The following is a 25,863-nucleotide window of genomic DNA, read 5'->3' on the forward strand; positions in this document are numbered from 1 at the left end:
ATCTGTCCCCTGAAACACCGAGGATGAAAACAGACAATTTTCCACCGCCGAGACCACTTTTCCTTTCCCTCTGGGAAAAACAGTTTCTTTACTCAGAAATCTATCTTATACCCCAGGTAGACTTGAACCAGAGCTGGTTCCATTGAGGATTTCTCCACATTTATCAGCCACCCTGCAGGCTGTAGGACTGACATCACTTTTTGTGTGTCTGCCTGTTTTGCTGATCTTGAAAAGGTCAACTTATAGCCTAGATAAGGGATCAATATTAGGCCCTGAAGAGGACGCTGTCCTATTTGCAGTTCTTTCCACTGCGAATCTTAGGAATGCTTGGAGTTCCAGATGAATTGGAACATGCAGGTAGGCGTCTCTTCAATCCAGAGTAGTCATAAAAAAAAAAAAAACACGTCTCTTAACCGATCTTTTTTCCACTACCTGAATACTCTCCATTGAGAATCATTTTGTATATCCTGTACTTGTTTAGCTTTCTGGGATATATAACCCGACGGCGTCTACTTGCAGGTTTGTACCACAATGCGTGAGAGTCAATCTTTGAAGACCTGATTTCACAGTACAGGGGTATTTACCCTCTGCTCCATCCACTCTTGAATCACCTTTAACAGGGTTTCTTCTTTGAGGGATATGATAGTTATCTCTGCCATTGGCTGAAGAAAAACTTCAGTCTGTATCCTCTCTGAATGATCTGGAGGACATAGGGGCTGGTTGAGATATTTTTCCATTGCGGGAAAAAAATTGGGATAACCTGTCCCACCTTGTGCCTATTCTGGGAGTTCCGAAGGAATATCTCCCTTTTTCTCTTTCCCTGAGGATCTGGGTAAACATCCTCCAGGCCTTGATCAAACAACAAGGATCCTTTGCCAGGCCAGGCACAAAGTTTTAACTTGAAGAGACATCTCCTCAAGGTTTTGCACACACTGCTCTCCTAGCAGTATTCATGAGAGCCGCTGTTCTTGAAGAGCCTATAACTGACTGAACAGCCGAGTCTGTTAAGTACGACATCATACCAAACTATGGACAGGGAACTTTAAGATGTCTTGTGAGCTTTTAATTACTGAGATAAACTTCGTAAGCTCCTGAATTCCAAATTTTTGGCCAGATTGTAAGCAGGTATCTGCTATAGCTGTAACCACATTATAAGAATTTAGCAATTCATGCCTCCTTTTAACAAGGGCTCTGTCCTTATTGTGACCAGCACTCAAAAGATCTCAAATCCTAAATACTTCGTACGTGGGAAGTTAAGGGGAAATTCTTCCACTTTAGTTTGGGATGGTTAACTTGCAGCTACAGCTGATCAAGATAATGAATCAGAGGACCTGTGCAAGATATCACCACACCCCAGTCAGTCTAAAGCTGAAACACACTATCCAACTTTTGTTGGTAGATTTCCTTCAGATTTACCTTTTCAATGTAGTGCAAGGGCCTGCCATTGCATACAAATTTAAAGCGTTTAGATCTGCTCCCATATCATATGGTTTTAGCGAGTCTAACGGAAAAAGTCTTCCGAAAATCTTAGTGTGTATGGCCAATTAGTAGGTAGAGAATTTTACCAGCGAATCTATTCATGAAAAATGATATATTTCAGTGATTGTGAATAGGAATAACTCTGGACTGGGTGTCCCCAAGTCCTTGTACATTCTAGGCTGGTGTAGGGATCCTTTGAGTGGTGTACACTGCTTTAAGGAGTCCTTTGCATAGTAACTAATCACACACCTACTGTGACATACAGGGTGTTTAGCCTGGTTGGGTCTTGGCTCATGATCCTGCAATCTTTATTCACGAGCATAGCCCACTACACCACAGTTTCCAGGAAAAAGATTTGTCCTTTTTTGGAACTTTTTTCTCTTTAAATCTGTTACCGCCCGAGCCCTCCTTACTTAGTTAAGGACCTGGGCTGGCTAGTGTCTTTCCTTGGATCTCGTTCATTCCTTGTTTGCAGAGGAGATGGCTTGAGATTCTGAAAAGAGGAAAGAGGGTCCTGCTCTAGAGACCATACATTCCTGAGCAGACAGACTATCTTAATCTGTGATCACATGCATTAAGCTCTGATGAGTAGCAGCTGTAGTCCACAAGGACTGGATTAGGCAACCCTCCTGCACTGATTTAAGAAAAACTTCATTAAAACAGATACTCTCAGCCAATTTACCAACACATGTATGGCTCAAAGGGTTTGTGTGCAAGGCTTAAACAGACTACCCCACAGTACCGCACTTCCAGCATGCTTGTGCTATTAAAGTAGAGGAGGGTCTGACAGAGGCCTTCTGGGCCGAGGAACGACCTGCAACAATAAAGAGAGAAACAAAGTGATTAACTCGCTCTCTTATTTAACATATGTGCTACTCCCAGACACAGATAGTTAACAGGGCTGTCAGTAAGGGAACAATTAAAGGCTTGCTGATCCTAGACCGTAGGCCCCATTATCCGGTAAATTCACTTACCCGGTCTCATGTCCCTGCAGTCACCTGTGTATCGACATACCCCTAAGGGATGCGTTGTGCTTTGGTCTCTTTTTGGGGCAATTTACAGCCCGTTCGTAGCCGGAGATTCTGCCATGAATGACACATGGACCCGGCGTCTCCTCCATGCTGCGCTCTTCCGGGTATCGCTCGTCCGGTCTTCACAGCGAGGCTTGAGGCGCGCTCCTTGGTGGGAAATTCTAAATCCTTACCGCCTTAGAGGAGCAAATGGAGGAGACTTTTCCTGCAGAGACAACAGGACTTCAGGTATAGAGGGACCTTCACTGTAAGGTAAACCGCACTACCTGGCATGTTGGCGACCTGAAAGATCCTGTTTCCAGGATGCAGCTAGGGAGGAACCTGCCATTAGGCCGACCGAAGCTGCCTTCCAGGGGTACCTCTCAGACAGTCCTTTGCCTTCAGGTCAGTAAAAAAAAAAAAAAAAAAAAAAAAAAAAAAAAAAAAACCCACACGTTCCGATGTGAGGTTGGAAACACAACTGAACTGAAGCTCAAGGATGGGTGGGACCTTTTTAACAGCTGCAAATTAGTTGTGTTTCCTGTGAGGCGGAGCCACAATCTCTCATATGTAGGCCGTCCTGGAAGGGTGAAAGGAGAAAATAGGTTTCAGCATGGAACCCGCCACCATATAGGCATGGCGGGCAAGGGATTCCAGCCTCCTATCCGTAGGATCCCTAAATACCGGAGAATCCTCGGTGGGTACCAGAGTGGCCCTGTTCAATCTGGACACCGTATGATCCACCTTAGGGTCCACAGACCGGCGCGAATCCATAGGAGACGCAAAGGGGTAACGGAGTTGAAACCGCTTAGGCACCACAAAATTGCGCTTCAAATTGCGCCATTGTTCATTTACCGTCTCGTTAAACTTAGCGGGGCAAGAAAACACCTGCGCCACCTTACGGGATCTGCGGGTACCAAAAGAGGACCGCTTACCAGCAGGATTGGGCACATCCTCCAAATGTAGTGTATCTTTTACAGCAGTAATTAGCGCAGCCATAACTGCGTGTTCTCCGGCCATCCCAGGGGGGAATCATCCCCCTCCTCGTCCTCTGCCTTCCCTTCAGACTGGGAGGAATGAAACCCTTCAAGGGGCACACTATCTACGGCAACCATGTCGGACTCAGAATCAGAAGAGTGAGAAAACCTAGGCCTTTTCCTAGAATCCCGTTCAGCCATCAAAAGATCCACTTTGGACGCTAAAGTCGCAAGTGCAGCAGTCAGTGCAGAAGATTTAGAGGAGCCTGATTCATCCACCAAAGCTGGGGGAAAATTTGCTGTCCTGGGACTCCATAAAGAAAACATTTTTTTATGGCGCTGGCCCTTTAACAATCGCACGGCGATCCCACCGCAATACACCGCTATTAAGGACTACACTGATAGACCTCGCAGGCAGGAATAAAGCCGATAGCCAGAGATATTCCCCACAAAACAGCAAGGACAGACCCCCACAAGTGTTACCACGCTTGTCTGACGATCTCCTCTGCATGAGAAAGGAAGTGATGTCACACCGCATGAGGCTGAACAGGACCCAGGCTAAGGAAAAATGGTTGCCCATAGAAAGCAATGGGAGGCTCCGGGAAAATGGCCGCCGACATGTGCACAGAAGAAAACACAGTGCCACACACAAGATGGCGCCCAAAGGCACCAAAACTACAATGATAGCTGCAGAAGCGCCCATAGTGAAGCCAAGCAGCTGCCCACACCTAAAATGGCAGACCTGCAGTTTTTTACTCTGCAGCGGGCCGCCGCACATGTCTGCACCCAAACACACCACAAACAGTGTCACACAGGGTAGGGACCCCCACAACCCCCCACATAGCGTCCTAGAGGCGGTAGAGCCCCCGCAGGGATCGTGAGTGAGGTGAGCCCCAAACGCACAGACACGAGGGGATACCAGACACACAGCAGACTGCCATCCCCAGACAGAGGCCCCACACAGAATGTAATTACCGTACCCGATGGCGTGGGCGCCTCTCACCGACGGGAAGCCTCCCACCCCAGGCGGTGGGGGTGCCGTCAGCCAAAAATGCAGGACGCTAGCAACGCACGGAACCGCGATTGAGCCGTCCAAGCGAGGTGGCCACCTCGCGGGCTTTCATCCCTGAGGACAGGGATAGGTCGTTTGCAAGGCCAGGGCATACACATAGCCTGCTAAACGCTCGATAGCGGGCTGGGATTCCATAAGGCCCTCTGTCCAGGAGCATCAGGACGACCAGTGCGACTCCCAGCTCTGCAAACGCAGTCGTCTTCCGAAGAGCCGACTAACTAAACGCTGACAAATAAACAGCTAGTAATGCAAAGAAAAAAAAAAAAAACACATTTGCAGAAAATAAAATCATAAAACAGAAGAAAGGCCGAGACCGTAGCCCCAGCACAGGGAAGCCCATCTTACTCCTAACTAGGCAGAAGCCAAACTGAGTTGGGATGGCCGATAGCAGGGGGGTATTGGACCAGTGGGACAGCCCCCATAGGTGTGTATGTAAATTGCTTTGTTTTTAACAAGTCTTATGCCTAGCTTGCTCCTATGGATAAGAAGTCAATACCCATTGGTGAAGACTGAATGAGTGGGCGGCGACTGTCAGAGGACATAAAATAAATTTCATTTTTTTGTCACAGGTGTTTGAAAATGTTGTCATTGAAATGATATATTGCTCGCGCATGCCATAGGTATGTGTGTAATTACACCCCAAAATAGTCTACTGCTTCTACCGAGTACAGGGATACGGATACCACATATGCGAGACTTTTTGGGAGCCTAGCTGTGTACGGGACCCCGAAAACCAATCCCCACCATCAGAATTTCAAAGGGCGTACATTTTTCATTGCATTTTCTCACTACCTATAACTGTTGTCACTAAGGCTCCATGTACATGGGACGTTGTGTATATATGTAACTGTATTCCTTAAAAGTTTGGTTGGAAAGTTTATTTTCTATTACTGAAGCTCAAGGATGGGTGGGACCTTTTTAACAGCTGCAAATTAGTTGTGTTTCCTGTGGGGTGGAGCCACAATCTCTCATATGTAGGCAGTCCTGGAAGGGTTAAGAGAAAGACTGTTACCGGTACACTAACGGTAAGTTTTCTCCTTTCACCCTTCCAGGACGGCCTACATATGAGAGGATAATAAAGGAATCCATACTGGCCTACCTTAGGGCGGGACCACTGCCTGTAAAACCTTTCTGCCAAAGGCAAGGACTGGTTGAGACACCACTACCACTTCCACACGATAGTGCCTTAGGAAGGTATCTTGACTGGACCAGGTGGCTGCATGGCGGATCTGTTCCCAGGATGCTCCGGCTCTTTCGGCCCAGGATGTTGCCATGCCCCTTGTGGAATGTGCCTTTAGATTTGCTGGTGTGGGGGTACCCGACACCTTATATGACATGCTAATGGCTTGCTTAATCCACCTAGAGATCGAGGGTTTTGATGCTTGTAATCCCTTTCTTGGTCCAGAATGTAGAACCAACAGGTGACTAGACCTTCTAAACCCTTTGGTTCTTTCCAAATATGCGAGAAGACACCTTCTTACATCCAGGCAATGGAATTTTCGTTCCTTTGCACAGCTAGGTTTTTCACAAAATGATGGCAGGACCATCTCTTAAATTCTGTGAAAAGAAGAAACTACCTTGGTTAGGTACAGTGGGTCTGGTCTAAGAATCACTCTGTCATGGAGAATTAGCATAAAGGGCTCCTTTATGGACAAACTTTGTAAATCTCCCACTCTTCTGGCTGTGGTAATTGCCAACGGAAAAGTTAAATTAATTGACAAAATATTCAGGCTAACCTTGTCCAATATAGAAAAAGGGCTATCTCTACAAATTTATAACAGATATAAAGCACCACGTCCCTAAAAAATATTATAACGTGAAAGATTTATTGGGGGTGCCACAAGGGGGGACTTTTCAATTGGGGTGCTTAAGTATTCCTTAATATATAGAGTAAGACTAGAGAGAATTTATTTTTAGTAAAAGAACATGAAAAAAATTTTATTCTGAAACAACAGTAAAAAGTATACTGTAATTATAAGGATTACAATATACTGTACAAAACTGAATTGTGTTAAAAACATATACAGTAAACAGCCATACAGTATCATACAAATATATATATACTCTCCTAACACAAGGGTAGATGGTATATATACTTTATACCCAGTTGCATCCACAATGGATGGTCTTAGTGCAGGAGGCGTAGTGGCCCACAGCCATTAACCCAACATGTTTCGCGGCACTGCCGCCGCTTCTTCAGGGGTATCTTTGAGGGTGTCACATAGATATATTTGTCATGAAAATAACGACTTAAGTGGAAAAAAAATTGAAAATAAAAAAGAAAAAAGAGAAATCAATACAAAATCATTTATAGTGACTTATGCAGTTAATGATATAATATTACAACATATAGAAGTCATAACTATAGTAAACAAATATTGCATGGTGTCCATGATAGAGAGGCAGCAAAAATAGTACACATCGTGCTGTGCCCCCTCCTATGCAAATTTATTCCTGGGGGGGTGGGAGAGGCACGTTTCCTCTTGCGACACCTATGCATCTTGGTTGACAAACGTAACACACTGGTTTCGGTACATCGACGACTTGTTCCTAATCTGGACAGGCCCCCAAGTCGAATTAGAAGAAATGCTATCTTCACTCAATGTGAATGACTTTAATTTAAAGTTCACCTACAATTTTCATCCAGAATGTATTATTTTTTTAGACATCGAAATCAGGAAGGACATGAACGGTTATATCACTACGAGCCTGTACAGGAAACCTAGTGCAGGAAACATGTTATTGCACGCCTCTAGTGCACATCCAGTTCCATTAAAGAACAGTATTCCCTTTGCGCAATATTTGCGCATAAGAAGAAACTGCTCCTTGGAACCGGATTTCCTTCGGGAAGCTAAAAAATTACAACAGAGATTACTTCTAAGGGGATACTCTCGTACAACCCTAAGAAAAGCCTTTAATAAGGCTAAGGCACTGACAAGAGAGGACCTATTACAGCGTAAAAATAAAATGGATTCCAACCCCACGATAAAAATAATCACCCAGTTTTCCAATAATCATGAGCAACTCAGAACCATATTCCAGAGACACTGGCATCTACTAAAAGAGGAAAATACCCTTGGCAAATATGTCAAGGAATATCCTGAAATCGTGTTTAGACGAGGTACATCTCTTAGAGATTTGTTGATTAAAAGCCATTATACCGAGGACCGACCTCGACCCGGGGGCAGACTGGGCACTTACCAATGTGGTGGCTGTTCCCGCTGCCCTTGGATCGAGGAGGGTCCGATTACACAGTTACCTAATGGCTCCTTCCACAGACTGCGGGGATCCGCAGACTGTGCGACTCGGGTTGTGATATACCTTATGACTTGCCAGTGCTCCGCCTTCTACGTTGGCAAAACGATCAGACAACTAGGCCAACGAGTGGGGGACCACATATACCATTCGGGAGGGGGGAAAATCCTTACCCCGGTCACCCGACATATAGGGTTACATCATAGGTTTGATAACTCAGTTGTTAAATTTAGAGTACTGGAAATCATTCCCCCTGATCCTAGAGGAGGCAACTGGGATCAGAGAATACTACAGCGTGAAACCCTCTGGATAGAGAGGCTAAACGCTACTATACCTCCAGGATTGAATGAAGCTCACTCTTACAAAGCGTTTCTATAGGTCTTATATACTGTTTTGTGCTTATTCCGCTTTTATGTCTCTTTCCCCCTTTTCCCCTCCCCCTTTTCCTTTCCCCCCCCCCCCTCCCCCCCCCCTTTTGTTTTCTCCTCTATTACTATTTTGTATAGTATTTGTTTACCTCATTCTCTCATCCTTCCCCCCTAGCTTATTCCTATTGTCCCCTTTCTGTTGCTGCTAAAAACTACTTTTCTCTCCCTGTCCAGCATCACCAACATTATCCATGCGATACGGTCAGTAGATTTATATATGAACCTTAACATCCTGGGGAGTTGTACTACCTTTATGGATAGCCGGGTTGTGGACGTATAGCGTCTCACTACACGTGTATCATTTGTTTTCTTTCAATATGCTATACATATATTGTAACCCTTTGATTTATATTTTGCCTGTTGTTCTTTCATTATTGATGGCACAATGAACATTTTGGCCTCCTATAATATTTACATTTGTTATGATTATATTTTTAGTGTTTCTTATGTCCATGATACAGTGTCCAGCATTATATCACATTCCTCTTTTCGCTCCTGTTCATTTTGGTTCAATTTCGGCATGCAGTCTGCTTATTCTTGATCCACACATATTGGGATGCGATCACTTTGGGCTCCCCCAATGGCGGACACGTGACATCAGGTGTTGCCCCTCCCCCTTTTTGGGGGGTTGGAGTCGATATGCCGATTTGGCTTGCCCCTCCTTCCCTTGCCCACATAGCCGTTTCCATGGCTTCGGCAAGCGGTCCGGGTATGTTGGCGGGCCCTCGGCTGATGCGCATGCGCGAGTTGCGCGCGCATCCCTGACGTCAGCCCGGATGTTCGTCAGGACGCACGTCCTATACGTCATCCGGGTGGAGTTACCTGTCTATACAAATAGCGGCAACTCGGCGTCCACCACCGCGATCTGCGGGGACTGGATGTGACCCGTGTCTTCTTATCAGGTAACGCTGGGGATTTTTGCTCCGATCATTGTACCTCCTAATCTGCAGTACTATCAACGATGGGTGAGCCTATTGTATTGGCTTATTTCCTCATTGACTATGTACATCTATCGAACATACCTTACTTTACTATTGATCTCCCCTATGGTCTATTATTCAATGTACTTATGGATTCTTAGATGCATGTGCCACTGGGCAACGCTCACATATTTATATATATTGACATAAGAGGTGTTGACCCTAGGGTCAAATTCACCAGCTTTACTCTTTTGGTGATATGATACATATATTGATTGAACACCTCACATTAACCCCATTGGTTGATATACATTATATACATACTATTGTATTTCTGCCTTTTTTTAGGAAGTACTCTTGTGGATCCTTTATTTTTGATCTACCACACATAGCAACATCATCTCACCCAGTCCCCGTCCTTTTTTCATGGCTGGGCAATATTGAGGTAAGAGTTATCTCTTCAGTCTTCTCTTCCTTTTTGAATATTTTAGTTCCAAGGGCTTTGGCTCAATCTGACATTATCAGATGCCATTTCCCTTTCCCCTTGTCAGGTGAGACTCCAGATGGATGTATATGGAACTGAAAATATATCCTTTTTACTTTGAATTTCCAGACCTCATCTTTCTTCAGCAGTACTTTTTGTGCCCTATTTGTGGTCGGTCTCCCGTGTTCGCCCCCCGGGGGTTTCCCCCCTATGCCTTGTGGTCGTATTTCCCATTGCAGCGTGCTCTAATGCATGTTTAACAGGTATGACGATGTGTACTATTTTTGCTGCCTCTCTATCATGGACACCATGCAATATTTGTTTACTATAGTTATGACTTCTATATGTTGTAATATTATATCATTAACTGCATAAGTCACTATAAATGATTTTGTATTGATTTCTCTTTTTTCTTTTTTATTTTCAATTTTTTTTCCACTTAAGTCGTTATTTTCATGACAAATATATCTATGTGACACCCTCAAAGATACCCCTGAAGAAGCGGCGGCAGTGCCGCGAAACATGTTGGGTTAATGGCTGTGGGCCACTACGCCTCCTGCACTAAGACCATCCATTGTGGATGCAACTGGGTATAAAGTATATATACCATCTACCCTTGTGTTAGGAGAGTATATATATATTTGTATGATACTGTATGGCTGTTTACTGTATATGTTTTTAACACAATTCAGTTTTGTACAGTATATTGTAATCCTTATAATTACAGTATACTTTTTACTGTTGTTTCAGAATAAAATTTTTTTCATGTTCTTTTACTAAAAATAAATTCTCTCTAGTCTTACTCTATATATTAAGGAATACTTAAGCACCCCAATTGAAAAGTCCCCCCTTGTGGCACCCCCAATAAATCTTTCACGTTATAACCTTGTCCAATGGTTTCACTAGATAACGTCTCTAGTACTTGCGTTAAATTCCATACTGGAACATTAGCTTTGTTAATCGGGGACGCTCTTCCCCGAGCTAACAAAAATCTTCTAGTTAAAGGCTCTTTAGCCAGACTTTTGTCTAAAAAAAAAACAGAAAGTGCCACTACCTGTACTCTAAGGGTGTTAACTGCCACCCCCTTATCTACCCCATCCTGTAAAAATTCCAGGATAACAGGGATTGAGGCAGAGGAATTCTTCTTCTGACTCTGCCAAGTACAGAATTTTTTCCAGATTTTGGAATAAATTTTCCTAGTCACTGGCTTTCTACTTAAAAGGAGGGTATCAATGACCCTATCTGAACAATTTTCTCCTTCAGGATTTGGCGCTCACTACCCAGGCTGTTAACTGAAAAAAACTGTGGTCTGGGGTGAATAAGAGGCCCTTGTAGTAACAGATCCAGAACCTCTGGTAGTTTCCAAGGGGCTGTCACTGATAGGGATACCAAGGTCGCGAACCTCGTTCTCTTTGGCCACCAAGGTGTGATCAAGATGAGACAGTTGCGGCCATTCACTGAGTCTCTGTAGAACTCTCGAAATTAGATTTTGAGGAGGAAATGCATAGGCTAGCCTGAAGTGCCAAGGCTGCACTAGAGCATCCAGGCCCAACATACCCCTTTGATGCGTCAGGGAGAAGAACCGCCTTACTTTTTTGTTCTGCCAAGTGGCAAACATGTCCACTTCCGGTTGACCAAACTTTTGGACTAGTAGTTGAAATATTCTGGGATTCAGTTCCCACTCTGTCTGCTTGATGGAATGACGACTGAGGAAGTCCGCTTCCCAGTTGTCCTTCCCTTTTATGTACACTGCTGAAAGAGAAATCACTCTTTTCTGCCCAGCCCAGTGTCTCCTGAGCTCATTTTAACAGGGTGTTTGATCTGGTCCCCCCTTGATGATTCAAGTAAGCATTGTCTAAATGGACTTGGACTTCTTTCCCTAGAATGTCCTTTTCGAAAGCCCTTATAGCCTTTCCCACCGCTTTCAGCTCTCTGTAGTTGGATGAGGCCTGACAACTGTATATCCCAGGTGCCCTGGGCATGAGCTCCCTCTAGGTGAGCTCCCCACCCTTCGGAACTTGCATCCGTGGTGATCTTTAAGGGTTGCTCTTGACCCCAGAGTCGACCTTCCCTCAGGTTTTGGAGAACTGTCCACCATTTTAGTGATATTACTTGAGGGGAGAGCGTAATTTTTTCGTCTAGGAACTCCTGTCTCTTGTTCCAAGAGAGCAGGTGGAAAAATTGGAGGTCTCGTGAGTGCAGTTGGGCCCACTCTACAGCTGGGATACAAGCTGTCATCAGCCCCAAAATTCTCATGATCTGTCTCCTGGAACACCGAGGATGAGAACAGATATTTTCCACCGCTGAGACCACTTTTTCCACCTTTTCCTCTGGGAGAAAAAGTTTCTTTACTCTGGAATCTATCTTGTACCCCCTGATAGACTTGAACCTGTGCTGCTGTATTGAGGATTTCTCCACCTTTAGCAGCCATCCCACCGTCTGTAGGACTGACATCACTTTTTGGGTGTCTGCCATGGCCTGTTTTGCTGATCTTGCAAAGATCAACATATCGTCCAGATAAGGGATCAAATTTAGGCCCTGCAGATGAAGATGGCCTACTAATTCTGCCAAGATTTTCGTAAAGATCCTTGGACTTGCTCCTAAGCCAAAGGGAAGAGCTCTGAACTGCCGTCCGTACCTGCCGTCCGCACCTGCCTTCCAGGGTTACCTATCAGACACTCATTTGCGTTTAGGTCAGCGAAAAAAACAAACGTTCCGGTGTGAGGTTGGAAACACAACTGAACTGAAGCTCAAGGATGGGTGGGACCTTTTAACAGCTGCAAATTAGTTGTGTTTCCTGTGGGGTGGAGCCACAATCTCTCAGATGTAGGCCGTCCTGGAAGGGTGAAAGGAGAAATATAAAATACTCAATATGCCTCTCAGCAAATAGCTTTGGGTGTCTACTTTTAAAAAAAGGGGTCATTTGGGGGGTGTTTGAACTGTCCCGGCATTTTATGCTCAATCTTAGCCACACACCACCCACTCTTCTAACCACTTGAAAACCAAGCCTTTTCTGTGACTTTGTTTACATGAAAAAAAATATATATATTTTTTTTTTTTTTTTTTTACTAGAAAATTTTGAACCCCCAAATATTATATATTTCTTTAAAGCAGAGGCCCTATAGAACAAAATGGTGGATGTTGCAAATTTTTTTGTCACACAGTATTTGCGCACATTTCCAAACGCAATTTTTGCAAAAAAATATATTTTCTTTAAATTTAATGCACAAATACACTATATAATTCCAAATTGTTTGGTAAAATTTAAAAGATGATCTTATGCCGATTACATGGATAAAAAACATGACATGCTTTAAAAATTGCGCACGCCTGTGCAGTGGCAAACTACGTACATTTTTAAAAGCCTTTAAAAGTCTTTACAGGTTACCACTTTATACTTAGAGGAGGTCTACTGCAAGAATTACTGCCCTCAACCTGGCGTTCGTGGCGATACCTCACATGCATGCTGCAATTGTGGTTTACATATGACACTAGACCAACACTTGCATGCGCCTTTGCGGGCAAGCATGGGGGGACAGGGGGGGGGGGGGGCTTGATTTTTTTTTTATTTTGCTTTATGTTATTTTGACACCTTTCCTTTCATTTATTTTTTAAAATCATTTTTATGGTTATCACAGTGAATTTAAATATCCCCTATGATAGCAATCTGTAGTGACAGGTACTGTTTCTTAAAAAAATTGGGGTCTTTTAGACTCTAGATCTCTCCTCTGACCTGAATGCATCTGACCATACCAAAATTGGGGGGGGGGGGGGGGTGGAGTCCACTCCCACTGCATGTAAAAGCAGTCTAGTGGCCAATTATCCGCTAGGATTGCTTTTACATGTAAGCCGACCGCTGGCTGTAAAAAACAATACCGAGGTGATGCCTAAATCTGCAGGCATCATCCTGGTATAACCACTCAAAGTCCAGCAACGTACCAGTACATTGCTGGTCCTTGTTTGGCATATAGTTTAGGGTTTTTTTTTTTTTTTTCATGCAGCCTGTGGGCTGAACGAAATAAAAGAGAACCTAACAGAAATCACCACAGGAATATTGTGTAGTATTACACACCATTAACCGCCCAACAACCAAACCCACTGATTTAATGGTGGGTATACATGACAATATTCCACGTATACCTAAAAGGTATTTTAACTGCAGTGGTGAAATCAGCCTACCACAGCTGCTGCCATCAGAGGTATCCATATATCCTGAGCGCAAACGCTGTTTTGTGTCAATATATAAAATCAGTGTGGCAGCTGACGGGTACCTGCAAGAGAAACAGGTTAACAAAAGAATGAAAAACAAAGTACAGTAAAAGTACAGTAGGAAGAGTAGAAGAACATAAAAATAACTGACACTACAACGGTTTTTGGCTTTTTATTTATTTAAACATTGTTTTTTCTGTGAACTGCAATTTTCAAGCTTGGGTCTCTCAAAATGTCGATAGCCAGCGAACATCTTTCGAGACCCTGCGTTTGTGTGCCCTACACTGTGTCGTGCTGTACCCTACACTAAAACTCTACTAGTGTGTGGTAGCGCTCAAAAAACATTCCCCGATGCAGAGACCAGGTTGGTCAGGACATTTGGGACAATAACGGGTGTCACGCCCACATCTGCGCCTGCTACAGACACGGCATCTTTTTTGGGGGCGTCTTTGGGTAGGGGTACTCGGGAGGACATGTGGAAAATGTCTCATGCAGCCGGCTCACTGCATCTGGAAGGGGAGGTTGGGCAGGAACACCTCCTGGGTACAGGTAGGAGTTGATGATCTCTTCCTGGAATGCTCGGAAGGATCGAGTTCATCCTGACGCCCTGTATAGGACAAAGGCATTCAGCATAGCCAATTGGAATAAATAAACAGACACTTTTGTCCCAGCGTCTGGCTTTATGGGCAACTACATACGGCGCCAAAAGCTGGTCGTTAAGGTCCACCCCTCCCATATTAAGATTGCAGTCGTGGACAGAGAGGGGTTTCTCTATAACGCCAGTTGCCGTAGAAATTTGGATCGTCGGGTCTGCGTGAAGGGAGGACAGAACCTAAACATCCCGTGTATCCCTCCACTTCACTGCAAGCAATTTGTCCATTTTCAAGCAGGCTCTCCCCCCCCCCCCGACTAAGACGGGAATTTACAAGCCTTTGGGGGAAGCCCCGGCGATTAGGTCGCATGGTGCCACATGCGCCAATCTGTGAATCGAGAAGGTGACTAAATAGTGGCATGCTTGTGTAAAAGTTGTCCACGGACAAATGGTAACCCTTTCCGGATAAGGGTGACACCAAGTCCCAAACTATCTTGCCGCTGCTCCCTATGTAGTCTGGGCAGTTGGGGGGGCTCCACCATCTTTTCCCTCATAGACCTGGAAACTAACTGTATAGCCTGTGGCCCTGTCACAGAGCTTGTACAGCTTGACCCCGTATCCGGCACGCTTGCTGGGGAGGTACTGTTTTATAGCAAGGCGGCCAGTAAACTTAATCAGGGACTCGTCAACGCAGACTGTAATGGTGTCGAGCTTTAGGACACCATTTTGTCTTCGGCATCCATGTTGTCCAGTGACACAGACGACCAGTCGTTTAAAATCTGTCATTTCCTTCCCCCCCCCCCTCTCTCTCTGGAGTTAAAGAAGCCCCCACCTTCCCACATTCTAGCAGGAGTGGTGTCTCCAAAAGAACAGCATGAGGTCATAAAGCAGATTTTATCTCAAACCACATCCTGACAGGCCAGGTTGTAAAATCTTATTTTACAGATGTCCACTACAGGCTATGTGGAATTCCACAAGCCCAGCTGTTAATTAAAAAGTTAACAATTACGTCTCATCTCATCTCACAAATCCATACCCAAGTCATAACTTTTTGACAAAAAGTAGATATTTGGATGCCAAATAAAATACCGATAGAACTAAGATCAAACATGATCACCTTCGTTCCTAGGGAAGACAAGCTAGCGATCAGATGCCTTACAGGTCAGAGGTTATTCTGAGATAACCCGTGTTTAGGGTCTGTGGAAAATAGATTAAATACCGCACAATAAAATGTCAGTTTCAAGAATGTAACCATTACATATTTTGAGATATGAGTTCTGTTACAAATCTGTCTAACCGGTAGGTCCCTAACAGGTAAGTCCCTTAGAAGTTTATGAGCTGCCCATGGCCCAGTGTTTATTGGTCAAGTACTTCTGGTGATACCCCCTGCGGGCCAGAGAAAAAGACAGGAACTGATGGAGGTCACAGTTCTCATTCTACCATCCAAGCAATAACATCGCTTAAGAGAATGACATGTTCAGCTTCTGAACTCAAACACCCAGGACTTTTGGATGCAAGTATTTTCATTTCTAATTCTTATCTATTCTTCTACATTGCTGTATTGTGTCCCCATTTCTTTGTAACCCATTTTTCTGTAAATCTTTTTATTTGCACCAATTTTAACCCTTTTTATAATTAAGCCTTATTTTGAAAAGTGTTAATTTTGTCTCTAAGCTCTTAAACGCAAGCTAACCAAAACCTGCCTCTTGGAAGAGCGCTACTGTGTAGAAAAAACCCCCTGAACATTCTTGTCTGAGATGACAGTGTGTGTTACAGATGGTTATTCTAAAGTCATAATGGGCATTTCTAAAGTTACGAGCGTCCTCTGGGCTCATAACGTAGAGGTTGTGGCAGAGAAAGGGTTAATTGTTTAATTAGCCCGGTGACAATCGCTCTCAGTCTGCTGGCATCTAGATTGTGGTCCTGCAAGCTGGAAAATCTTTGTGCCGGGCGCAGCTGAGTGGCATTGTTACGCAAGTGATGGCAGGGTGTGAGATTGCCTGGTCTTTGGTCACGAGTTGGATGAGAAGGCCGGGGGTCTGATAAACAAGGCTGCAAACCGCTGATTGATGTGGTCTATGAGGGGCGGAATTGTGTGGAGCCGATCATATTCAGGGTCTCCCCAAGGACGACCGATTTCATTGTCGTTGAAATGCAGGGAAGAAAAAAAAAAAAAAACGCAGAATTTGCTCGTATCTCACCCTGGACATGGAGGCAGAGTACACGTGCATATGGCGAATTGGGCTAGTGAACCAATATAGCCATAAATTCACTCTTTGGTTATGCCTATGTTCAGGGAAAGGCCCAGAAAGATTTTAAAAATCGGGAACCGTTATAGGTTTCCTGACAAATTGTCTGGGTTGGCGGCGATGAATTGTTGTGCGTATAAATTTGATTGATCCATAATAGATCCGAAAAGGTCTTCCGTGAAGAACAGCAAAAAAAAAATTCAGGGGCGTAAAACCAGCTGTCTCCGCGTGGATTCCAGGTTGGGCAGTGAATGGGGAAAGTACTGGCGCTGTAGTATCAGTGGGTTGCAAATCGGGATATGCCAGCGCATCAGGGAGGGCACTATGGGCCTGTCTTTGGCCTGGATCTGATGACTGATCAGTTCTGAACCCAATCAGGTCATCAGCGGGACCACGCCCCAGAGCGACGGGAGCGAGCAGCGGACGGGTACGTCGGTTTGCCTGCACGGGGCTGACCGCCGCAGTATATGCTATATATACTTGCGGCGGTCGGCAAGTGGTTAAGGACCTTCTACGGTCCTGTCCAGCTCTCCTAGAGTAACTGCCTGTCTCCTGGAATCTCCTACATGCTCTTGAGACTGTGGTGAGAGACACAGCAAACCTTCTGGCAGTGGGATGTATTGATGTGCCATCCTGGAGGAGTTGGACTGCCTGTGCAACCTGTATAGGGTCCAGGTATCGCCTCATGCTACCAGTAGGACACAGACCCTAGCCAAATGGAAAACTAGTAACAGTCCGAAAAGAGGACTGGGGGAAAAAAAAAGTCAGTGGCCTCCACCTGTAAAACCATTCCTGTTTTGGAGTTTGTCTCATTGTTGCCCATCTAGTGCCCCTGATGTTAACACCAAAGCACTTGAAACTCATTAACACCCCCCCCTCCGCTACTTAACTGACCAGATCAATATTCCAGGAGTTTAATTGACTTGATGCTGTACTCTGATTTAAAAGTGTTCCTTTAATTTTTTTGAGCAGTGTATTTCCGTGAACTAGGGGCTGCAGAATACTGGATTGCGAAAGTTTTTTGCACATTATTTACAGCCTATGTTTTTCAGTGGGCTGCAAACCGCGCAAACAGAAGTTTTACTCTAAGTTGACAATAATGATGAACTAGGAATATCCCATTACATATTTGCACTGAGCAGCTGAAGAGGTTCTGCAACATGTCAAAAAGGTATTAAATTATTAATACAGTAATTAGTAAGAATCACCCAAATACAGCTGGAAAACAGAGCACATACCTTGAACAGTTGAATTTTGTTACCATTTCTCACAGCTTTTCCAATGTGTTTAAGCCCATAGATTGCTGAGGAAAAAGGTGTTAAATCATTATGCCTAAAAAACAAGAAAAGATAAATAAAAAAAAGTTTAGTTTTTTTTTTTTTTTTTTGTTCTCATAGGAAAGAGATTTGTCAACATTATCAAAAGTAGAAAAAAGCAGAAGGAAGTGCATGCCCATTTTCCCCATCGCTTGAAAAACATCCTCTTTTTCAGCTACACAGGCAATTTTCTTTTGCCTAGGAGGATTTCTTTAACAACTTTAGCTTCCGAAGATCTTACCCCTCTTCATGACCATGCTACTTTGACTGGTAAATGCAGTCACACAGTACTGCACCTAAACACAATTGCTACCATTTTTTTTTCATTTAAAAAAAAAAAAGCTACAAAATAAAAACAGAAAATAATTAATAATATATCTATCTATCTATCTCCTAGTTCGGTTCAAAGAATTTTATGCTCCATCTGCTTATCAGGGGAGTCTGATCTATTAGGGTTAAAGAAATTGTGAATGTTTCATAATTATATGTTTTATAATCATTTATGCCTATAAGAGATATATATATATATATATATATATATATATATATATATATATATATATATACACACACACATACATACATACATACACACACGTAGTTTTGTTAGAATTGCAAATCACATGAGTTTCCACCATATCCTGCTAACAATGGCCTACTATGCTCCATAATGTTGGCATCTCCTGTCCAGGTGTCTGTAGCCCAGGAAATGGCTCATGTGTCTAATGAATAAGTGACAGTATACTATACACACACAATAAGCTACTGTTCAACCTCCCCCCCCCTTCAGGATATAATAAAGCCTGTATTTAGGGCGACCAATCATTGTCCAGAGGGGAGGTTTTCTTTTTTTTTTTTTAGACAGGATGTTCTAGTATGTATATAAAGATAAGAGACATATATGCAAACCAGACAGGTTAGCTGCATGTGTAAGGAGCCCTATTCCACGGGTCACTGTAGCTAATAGGCCCATGCCTATGTATAACCTATAACCTGTCTCCTCGTATACGAGAATAAATGCTTTTTTCCTTGTATCAGCTTGTGGTCTAAGGTGATTTCCCCCACAATTAGGTTGCCTGTTCCCAGGTGCGATTCACTGGGTCTGAGGGAGTGTCCCCACCGCATCCAATAGGAAAGCCTGTTGGGACAGTGGAGGAAACCTAGCCGGTGACACATTGGCTTTTGTGGGAGTCCCAGTGGGAGCGCACTCTTGCAGTGCATCCTGGGATTGCTCATAAAAGCCAGGGGGACATGTGACAGGGTGTCTTTGGCACGTAGAAGAGTCCCAGGAGGAGGCTGACAGCTGTCTCTCCTCCTGTTGCATGAGGAAGGTGATCATAGGCGGATGGCCTAGTGAACCAGGTGTGGAGCTGAGCTGCAGAGGCGAAGGCGAAGCAGCAGCCTTGTCAGGGAACACATTCAAACTTGTAACTACCCCAGAAGGCAGATAATGCTGCGAAGGGATTCTGGGTATAAGTTTGGGGGGGGGGGGGGGAAGTGCGTGGCACGGTGTCTTTGGAAGGAGCAGAGTCCCAGGAAGGAGAGTGCGGCTTTCTCTCCTCCTGTCTGAGGAAGGTGGATGTCTCGGGGTGTCGCCTTAAACTCCAGAGTGCTGAGTTGAGCTAAGGAAGGAGAGAGAGCGCGAGAGAGAGAGAGAGAGCTAAGGAAGGAGAGAGAGCGCGAGAGAGAGAGAGAGAGAGCTAAGGAAGGAGAGAGAGCGCGAGAGAGAGAGAGAGAGAGCGAGAGAGCGAGAGAGCGAGAGAGCGAGAGAGCGAGAGAGCGAGAGAGCGAGAGAGCGAGAGAGCGAGAGAGCGAGAGAGCGAGAGAGCGAGAGAGCGAGAGAGCGAGAGAGCGAGAGAGCGAGAGAGCGAGAGAGCGAGAGAGCGAGAGAGCGAGAGAGCGAGAGAGCGAGAGAGCGAGAGAGCGAGAGAGCGAGAGAGCGAGAGAGCGAGAGAGCGAGAGAGCGAGAGAGCGAGAGAGCGAGAGAGAGACCCAGGAAAGCCTACACAGGTCGTGAGTACTGCGGATTGCCCCTGGGGGTCTGCCTAGAGTCAGAGGGGACCACTCCGGAAGAGGTTCTGGGATCCAGTGTCAGCTAGCTGTAAAGGGGGTACATAGTCAGTGGACCCTGAAGAGTTCAAGGAGTAAAGGGGGCACCTGCAGTCTGGGCCCTGAATTGTATTGCGTGTGCCAGTTACAGTAATAGTTATCCAGAGTTCTACAAAATACTACCTCAAGCTGTGCCAGGCGGGGGAAAGTATTCAGAGACTTACACAGTGAAAAAGCGTCAGGAGTTCTACAGTTCTCAGTTTTGGATCTACTGTACTATAGGTCAGGGATTCAACCCTTCTTCTGTATTACAGAGTGTACTCAGTCGGTGAGCGTTGGCTGGCGTCACAGAGGCGCCAACGGGCATTTACAGGATCAAAGTCCCAATTGTAATTAGTTAAAGCCAAAAGGAGTATCCCATTCAGTCCCTTCTCCTATCCCCTTAATTTATAATAAAAACCACAAACAAAAGATGCGGGAGTTGTCACACCTGGGGACTCAAGCTCACATGGGCTGGAGAGGATTCCGGTACTAATGGCAGACCCACATCAGGCCATAGGCCTGGAAACCTTGCTACATTATTAATAAAATTATACATACACACACACACACACACACACACACACGAGAAAGAAAAAGTATGTGAACCCTTTGGAATGATATGGATTTCTGCACAAATTGGTCATAAAATGCGATCTGATCATCATCATCTAAGTCACAGCGATAGACAATCACAGTCTGCTTAAACTAATAAACACACAAAGAATGAAATGTTGCCATGTTTTTATTGAACACACCATGTAAACATTCAAAGTGCAGGTGGAAAAAGTATGTGAACCCCTAGACTAATGACATCTCCAAGAGCGAATTGGAGTGAGATGTCAGCCAACTGGAGTCCAATCAATGAGATGAGATTGGAGGTGTTGGTTACAGCTACCCTGCCCTATAAAAAACACACACCAGTTCTAGGTTTGCTTTTCACAAGAAGCATTGCCTGATGTGAATGATGCCTCTGATCTACGATTTTGAACTGTTTACTTGCATAAAGCTGGAAAGGGTTATAAAAGTATCTCCAAAAGCCTTGCTGTTCATCAGTCCACGGTAAGACAAATTGTCTGTAAGACAAATGGTCTATAAAATGGAGAAAGTTCAGCACTGCTGCTACTCTCCCTAGGAGTGGTCGTCCTGTAAAGATGACTGCAAGAGCACAGCGCAGACTGCTCAGTGAGGTGAAGAAGAATACTAGACTTACAAAAGTCACTGACAAATGCCAACATCCCTGTTAGCGAATCTAAAATACGTAAAAAAAACCACTAAAGAATGGGTTTCATGGGAGGATACCACAGAGGAAGCCAGTGCTGTCCAAACAAAACATTGCTGCACGTTTACAGTTTGCACAAGAGCACCTGGATGTTCCACAGCAGTACTGGCAAAATATTCTGTGGACAGATGAAACCAAAGTTGATTGTTTGGAAGAAACACACAACACAATGTGTGGCGAAAAAGAGGCACAGCACACCAACATCAAAACTTCATCCCAACTGTGAAGTATGGTCGTGGAGGCATCATGGTTTTGGGCTGCTTTGCATCAGGGCCTGGATGGATTGCTATCATCAAAGGAAAAATGAATTCCCAAGTTTATCAAGACATTTTGCAGGAGAACTTAAAGCCATCTGTCTACCAGCTGAAGCTCAACAGAAGATGGGTGTTGCAACAGAACAATGACCCAAAGCATAGAAGTAAATCAACAGAATGGCTTAAACAGAAGACAATGCGCCTTCTGAAGTGGCCCAGTCAGAGTCCTGACCTCAACCGAGTGAGATGCTGTGGCATGACCTCAAGAAAGCGATTCACACCAGACATCCCAAGAATATTGCTGAACTGAAACAGTTCTGTAAAAAGGAATGGTCAAGAATTACTCCAGACCGTTGTGCACGTCTGATCTGCAACTACAGGAAACGTTTGGCTGATGTTATTGCTGCCAAAAGGAGGTTCAACCAGTTATTAAATCCAAGGTTTCACATACTTTTTCCACCTGCACTGTGAATGTTTACATGGTGTGTTCAATAAAAACATGGCAACATTTCATTCTTTGTGTGTTAGTTTAAGCAGACTGATTGTCTATTGTTGTGACTTAGATGATGATCAGATCACATTTTATGACCAATTTGTGCAGAAATCCATATCATTCCAAAGGGTTCACATACTTTTTCTTGCAGCTGTATATACACACACACACACACACACACCATACATAGCACTACTCCCTTGGGAGATGCAGATTACGGGTTCCCCTGGGTTACTATTGGCAACAACATGACATTTTCCCAAGTGTTTTAGCTCAGTAAGGAAACAGTCCAGTAGCTTTGGTTTTTGTGTTTTTATATAGAACTTGGATAGGAGAAGTGAATGAGTGGGATACTCCAACTTAATGTAACTATGCACAATTGGCTGGGGCGACTTGAAAGATCCTTAATAACGCTGAGTAACGCTGAATAATGCTAGTCATGGCTAGGCCGCTGCTTCATTTTACCCTTAGCTGTGAAGTATAAGTGAACGAACTTCCTGAGGTAATCTGTATTGTACTGCTGAACAACTTCAGGGCCCTTCCTGGCACCCCCTTTGTTCCTGATTTTCAGGGTCAACTACACGGCACCCCCTTTACTGACACCTTGTGAGCTGGCTCCTTGATCCCCTGAATTCTCTGGAGTTGTCCCCTCTCTCAGGCAGACCCTCTGGTACTCACAATACTGTTTTTCCCAAAGACTCTGCCAGCACTCTGGATCCTCTGCAGCTCAGCTCCACACCCGGTTCACTAGGCCGACTGCCTAAACCACCTTCCTCACACCTGCAGGAGGAAAGACAGCTGTCCACCTCCTTCTTGGACTTTGCTCCCACCAAAAGAAGCCCCGTCACTTGCTCCCTCAGAATTTATTGCCAATCCCAGGATGCATTTCAGGAATGCCCACCCACTGAGACAGCCATAAACCCTGGTGTGCTACTGGCTAGGTTTCCTCCACTGTCCAACAAGCTCCATTATTGGATACAGTGGGGCTACTCCCTTAGACCCAATAAATCATGCCTGGAAACATGCGACAGGCAAATCTAACAGATCCAGCTCCCCTGATAAGCAGAAGGAGTCATTTGATGCTTTTTTTCCTATCACCTACCTAGGAGGGTGCTACTGAATAAATATTTTTTTATACACATACACACACAGCATTAGAACCAAGGTAAGGACCTTTTTATGGGTCCGCACCAGAATTGGGATTGCATGCGTGTTTACATCCGATTCCTGTCCGAATTGACAGCTCGCACTGCGATATGCAAACTAATCTGGGGATGTCTAACTTTGTATTGACACTCCCAGCAGTTTGCATATTGCAGTGGGAACAGTGGATTCACAGGGTCCCTGCATCGCACCAGTGTAAAAAACGGCACTTCGCGCCTACAAACTATTGTATATATACTGGAAGTTTTATTTATTTATACTACCAATGGTGGGGATTAGTGACTTTTAATGGGACTGGAATAATGCAGTGGTAAATCTGACACTAACTGATGCTGGGGGGAACTGACTAGCTGCTACTGACATCACGAGTTACATACAGTGATCAGTGGTATTATACACTGTTATTGTACTAATGATACTGGCTGGGAAGGGGTTAACATCTAGGGCAATCAAGGGGTTAAATGTGTGCCTAAATATTTAGAATATGTTTAAAGTATGCTGCTTTTAATTACAGATCTGTAAGTTTCTCAGATCATTCTCTGTACAAAGCTACATGTTGATTGTCAACACAGAGCTCTCGGCTAGGATTGTGATCAGCAGGTCCTGGCCATTAATTATTGGCTGGGACTTGCCGATTGGGTCCTGCTGGGTACAATTACATTGGTTGCCGGCTGGGGGGCGTGCGTCCTAAACCTGGAAGTAGGCATCAACACACGGGTAAGCCACTTTGCCTAGACCATCCGCAGTAAATTGCGGGCAGGCATTCAGGAAGTGGTTAAACCATTATGCACTGCATTGCCTCTGAACTATGTCCAGCTGGCTTAGAAGGGCCAACAAAAGGGCTTTTGGATAAACTAGCGCCCTCATGAAAAAAAAGGGGGAACACAAAGCAATGCCAAGAAATTGGAAGCTGTTGCAGAGAAGGTGGACAGACTTTCTAGCAAGACAGATTAGGGTCTGTTAGGAAACTGTACCTTGATTGATTGCTAGATTCTCTCTTTGTTATTGGGGACTTTTTGTCTTTTGTTTTGTGACAGATCTGAGGTCAGCACTCACTTTTTAATGGGTGTGGACCCTGCACAAAGGTCTGTAAATCCTTTTGGGTAAGTAATTGATGGTTAAATAACCTAATCTAATAGTGTGTAGTGACTACAGCGCTGCACTAATAAAGTGCATTCAAATAAAGAGCAAAAACATTCATCTATTGTGATACAAAATAAACATTTGGTAAAGTGCTGAAGATAAAGTGCCAACGGTGTTAAAAAGTGCATTGAGTGCAGTATCGAATCAAATAGTCCATAAACTTTAGGTGAGTCTTGCTGCAATGTGAATCCAAAGTAGTGTGCTCCCCTCCTATGTGCCACCAGCCCCACCCCCCCCCCCCCCCCCACCAACCCGCCGCTTCAAGGTCGTTTTCCCCGCTTATCGGAGCGGTTGATAGTGGGGAAAATGGTCCGGTCAATTACATTTCCCGGCAGGAAGTCGAGTGAGGGCAAGATGACCCCCACTCAACTATGGCCTTGGAGGACTGGAGCGACGTCAATTTTTTTTTTAAAAAAGGGACAGTGTAAAAAAAATATAATTTAAAGCACCCTGTCCATCTGAAGCAGATTGATTTTATTTTAGAAGCGTGGAAATCATTGCACCATCAAGGATGTCCGGACTCGTAATTCCGTAATACACAGAGCTCAGTGTATGAATGACACGGCCATGCAGGCTTCTCCCCGTACTGCTGTCACAGGAAAGGGGGGGGGGTGGCAGCAGGGAGCAGCTGCAGCAGTGGGAACATGTCACATGCAACACCCTAAAGATGGGTGCAACATGCAACATGTTCCCAAAAGGTTACGCGGATCGACGTACCTGTACATCGCTTTGTGTAACAAGATAGTGGGGGTGCGCACACGCACAGATTGGCCAGAGGGGGAGCCAATCAGCAGGTTCAGCAGACGGGATGTGCGCCACGCTCCTGCGATCGCTCCCCATGGAGACAGAATGGCGTTCTGCCGGCGTAAACAAGGCAGACCGCTGTTCTGCCAGTGATGAACACAGGGATCCTGTGTTCCTCCTATTTAGGAACACAGGTCTCTGTGTTCATCCAGTAAGTACAACCCCCACAAAGTTAGAAAGCACTCCCTAGGGGCACACTTAACCCTTTGATCGGCCCTGGCGTTCACCCATTCCCTGCCAGTGTCATTTGTACAGTAACAGTGCATATTTGTAGCATTGATTACTGTAGTAATGTCACTGGTCCCCTCAAAAATGTCAGTTGTGTATCCAAATTTGTCTGCCACAATGTTGCAGTCCCGATAAAAATCCTCGATTGCTGCCATAACTAGTAAAAACAGAAAAAAAAAAAAAAAAAAAAAAAAAGTTTTTCTAATTGTCGCTCTTTTTTTTGTTTATAGCGCAAAAAATAAAAAAAAAAACCACAGAGGTGAATACCACCAAAATAGAGCTATTTGTGGGAAATAAAGGACATAAATTTTATTTGGGTACTGTGTCGCACGACCACGCAACTGTCAGTTAAAGGAACGCAGGGCCGGATCGCAAAAAAATAGCCTGGTCATCAAGGGGGGTAAAACATTCTGGTC

The 25,863-nt window shown here is 44.5% G+C and overlaps 1 protein-coding gene across 1 annotated transcript in view; it reads right to left on the reverse strand.

Moving 5' to 3' along the window:
• Nucleotides 1-25,863, reverse strand: part of LOC309548485 (putative helicase MOV-10) — a gene marked incomplete at its 3' end in the record, with an annotated part of 164,208 nt that overhangs the window by 115,254 nt on the left and 23,091 nt on the right. Inside the window, exon 2 of the mRNA XM_082248431.1 lies at nt 17,914-18,007. Coding sequence (XP_082104557.1) covers nt 17,914-18,007 — 94 coding nt within the window. The remainder of the gene's footprint in view (nt 1-17,913; nt 18,008-25,863) is intronic.

Source organism: Pelophylax lessonae (genome assembly GCF_965119305.1).
Source record: "Pelophylax lessonae genome assembly, chromosome: 2".
Lineage (NCBI taxonomy): Eukaryota > Metazoa > Chordata > Amphibia > Anura > Ranidae > Pelophylax > Pelophylax lessonae.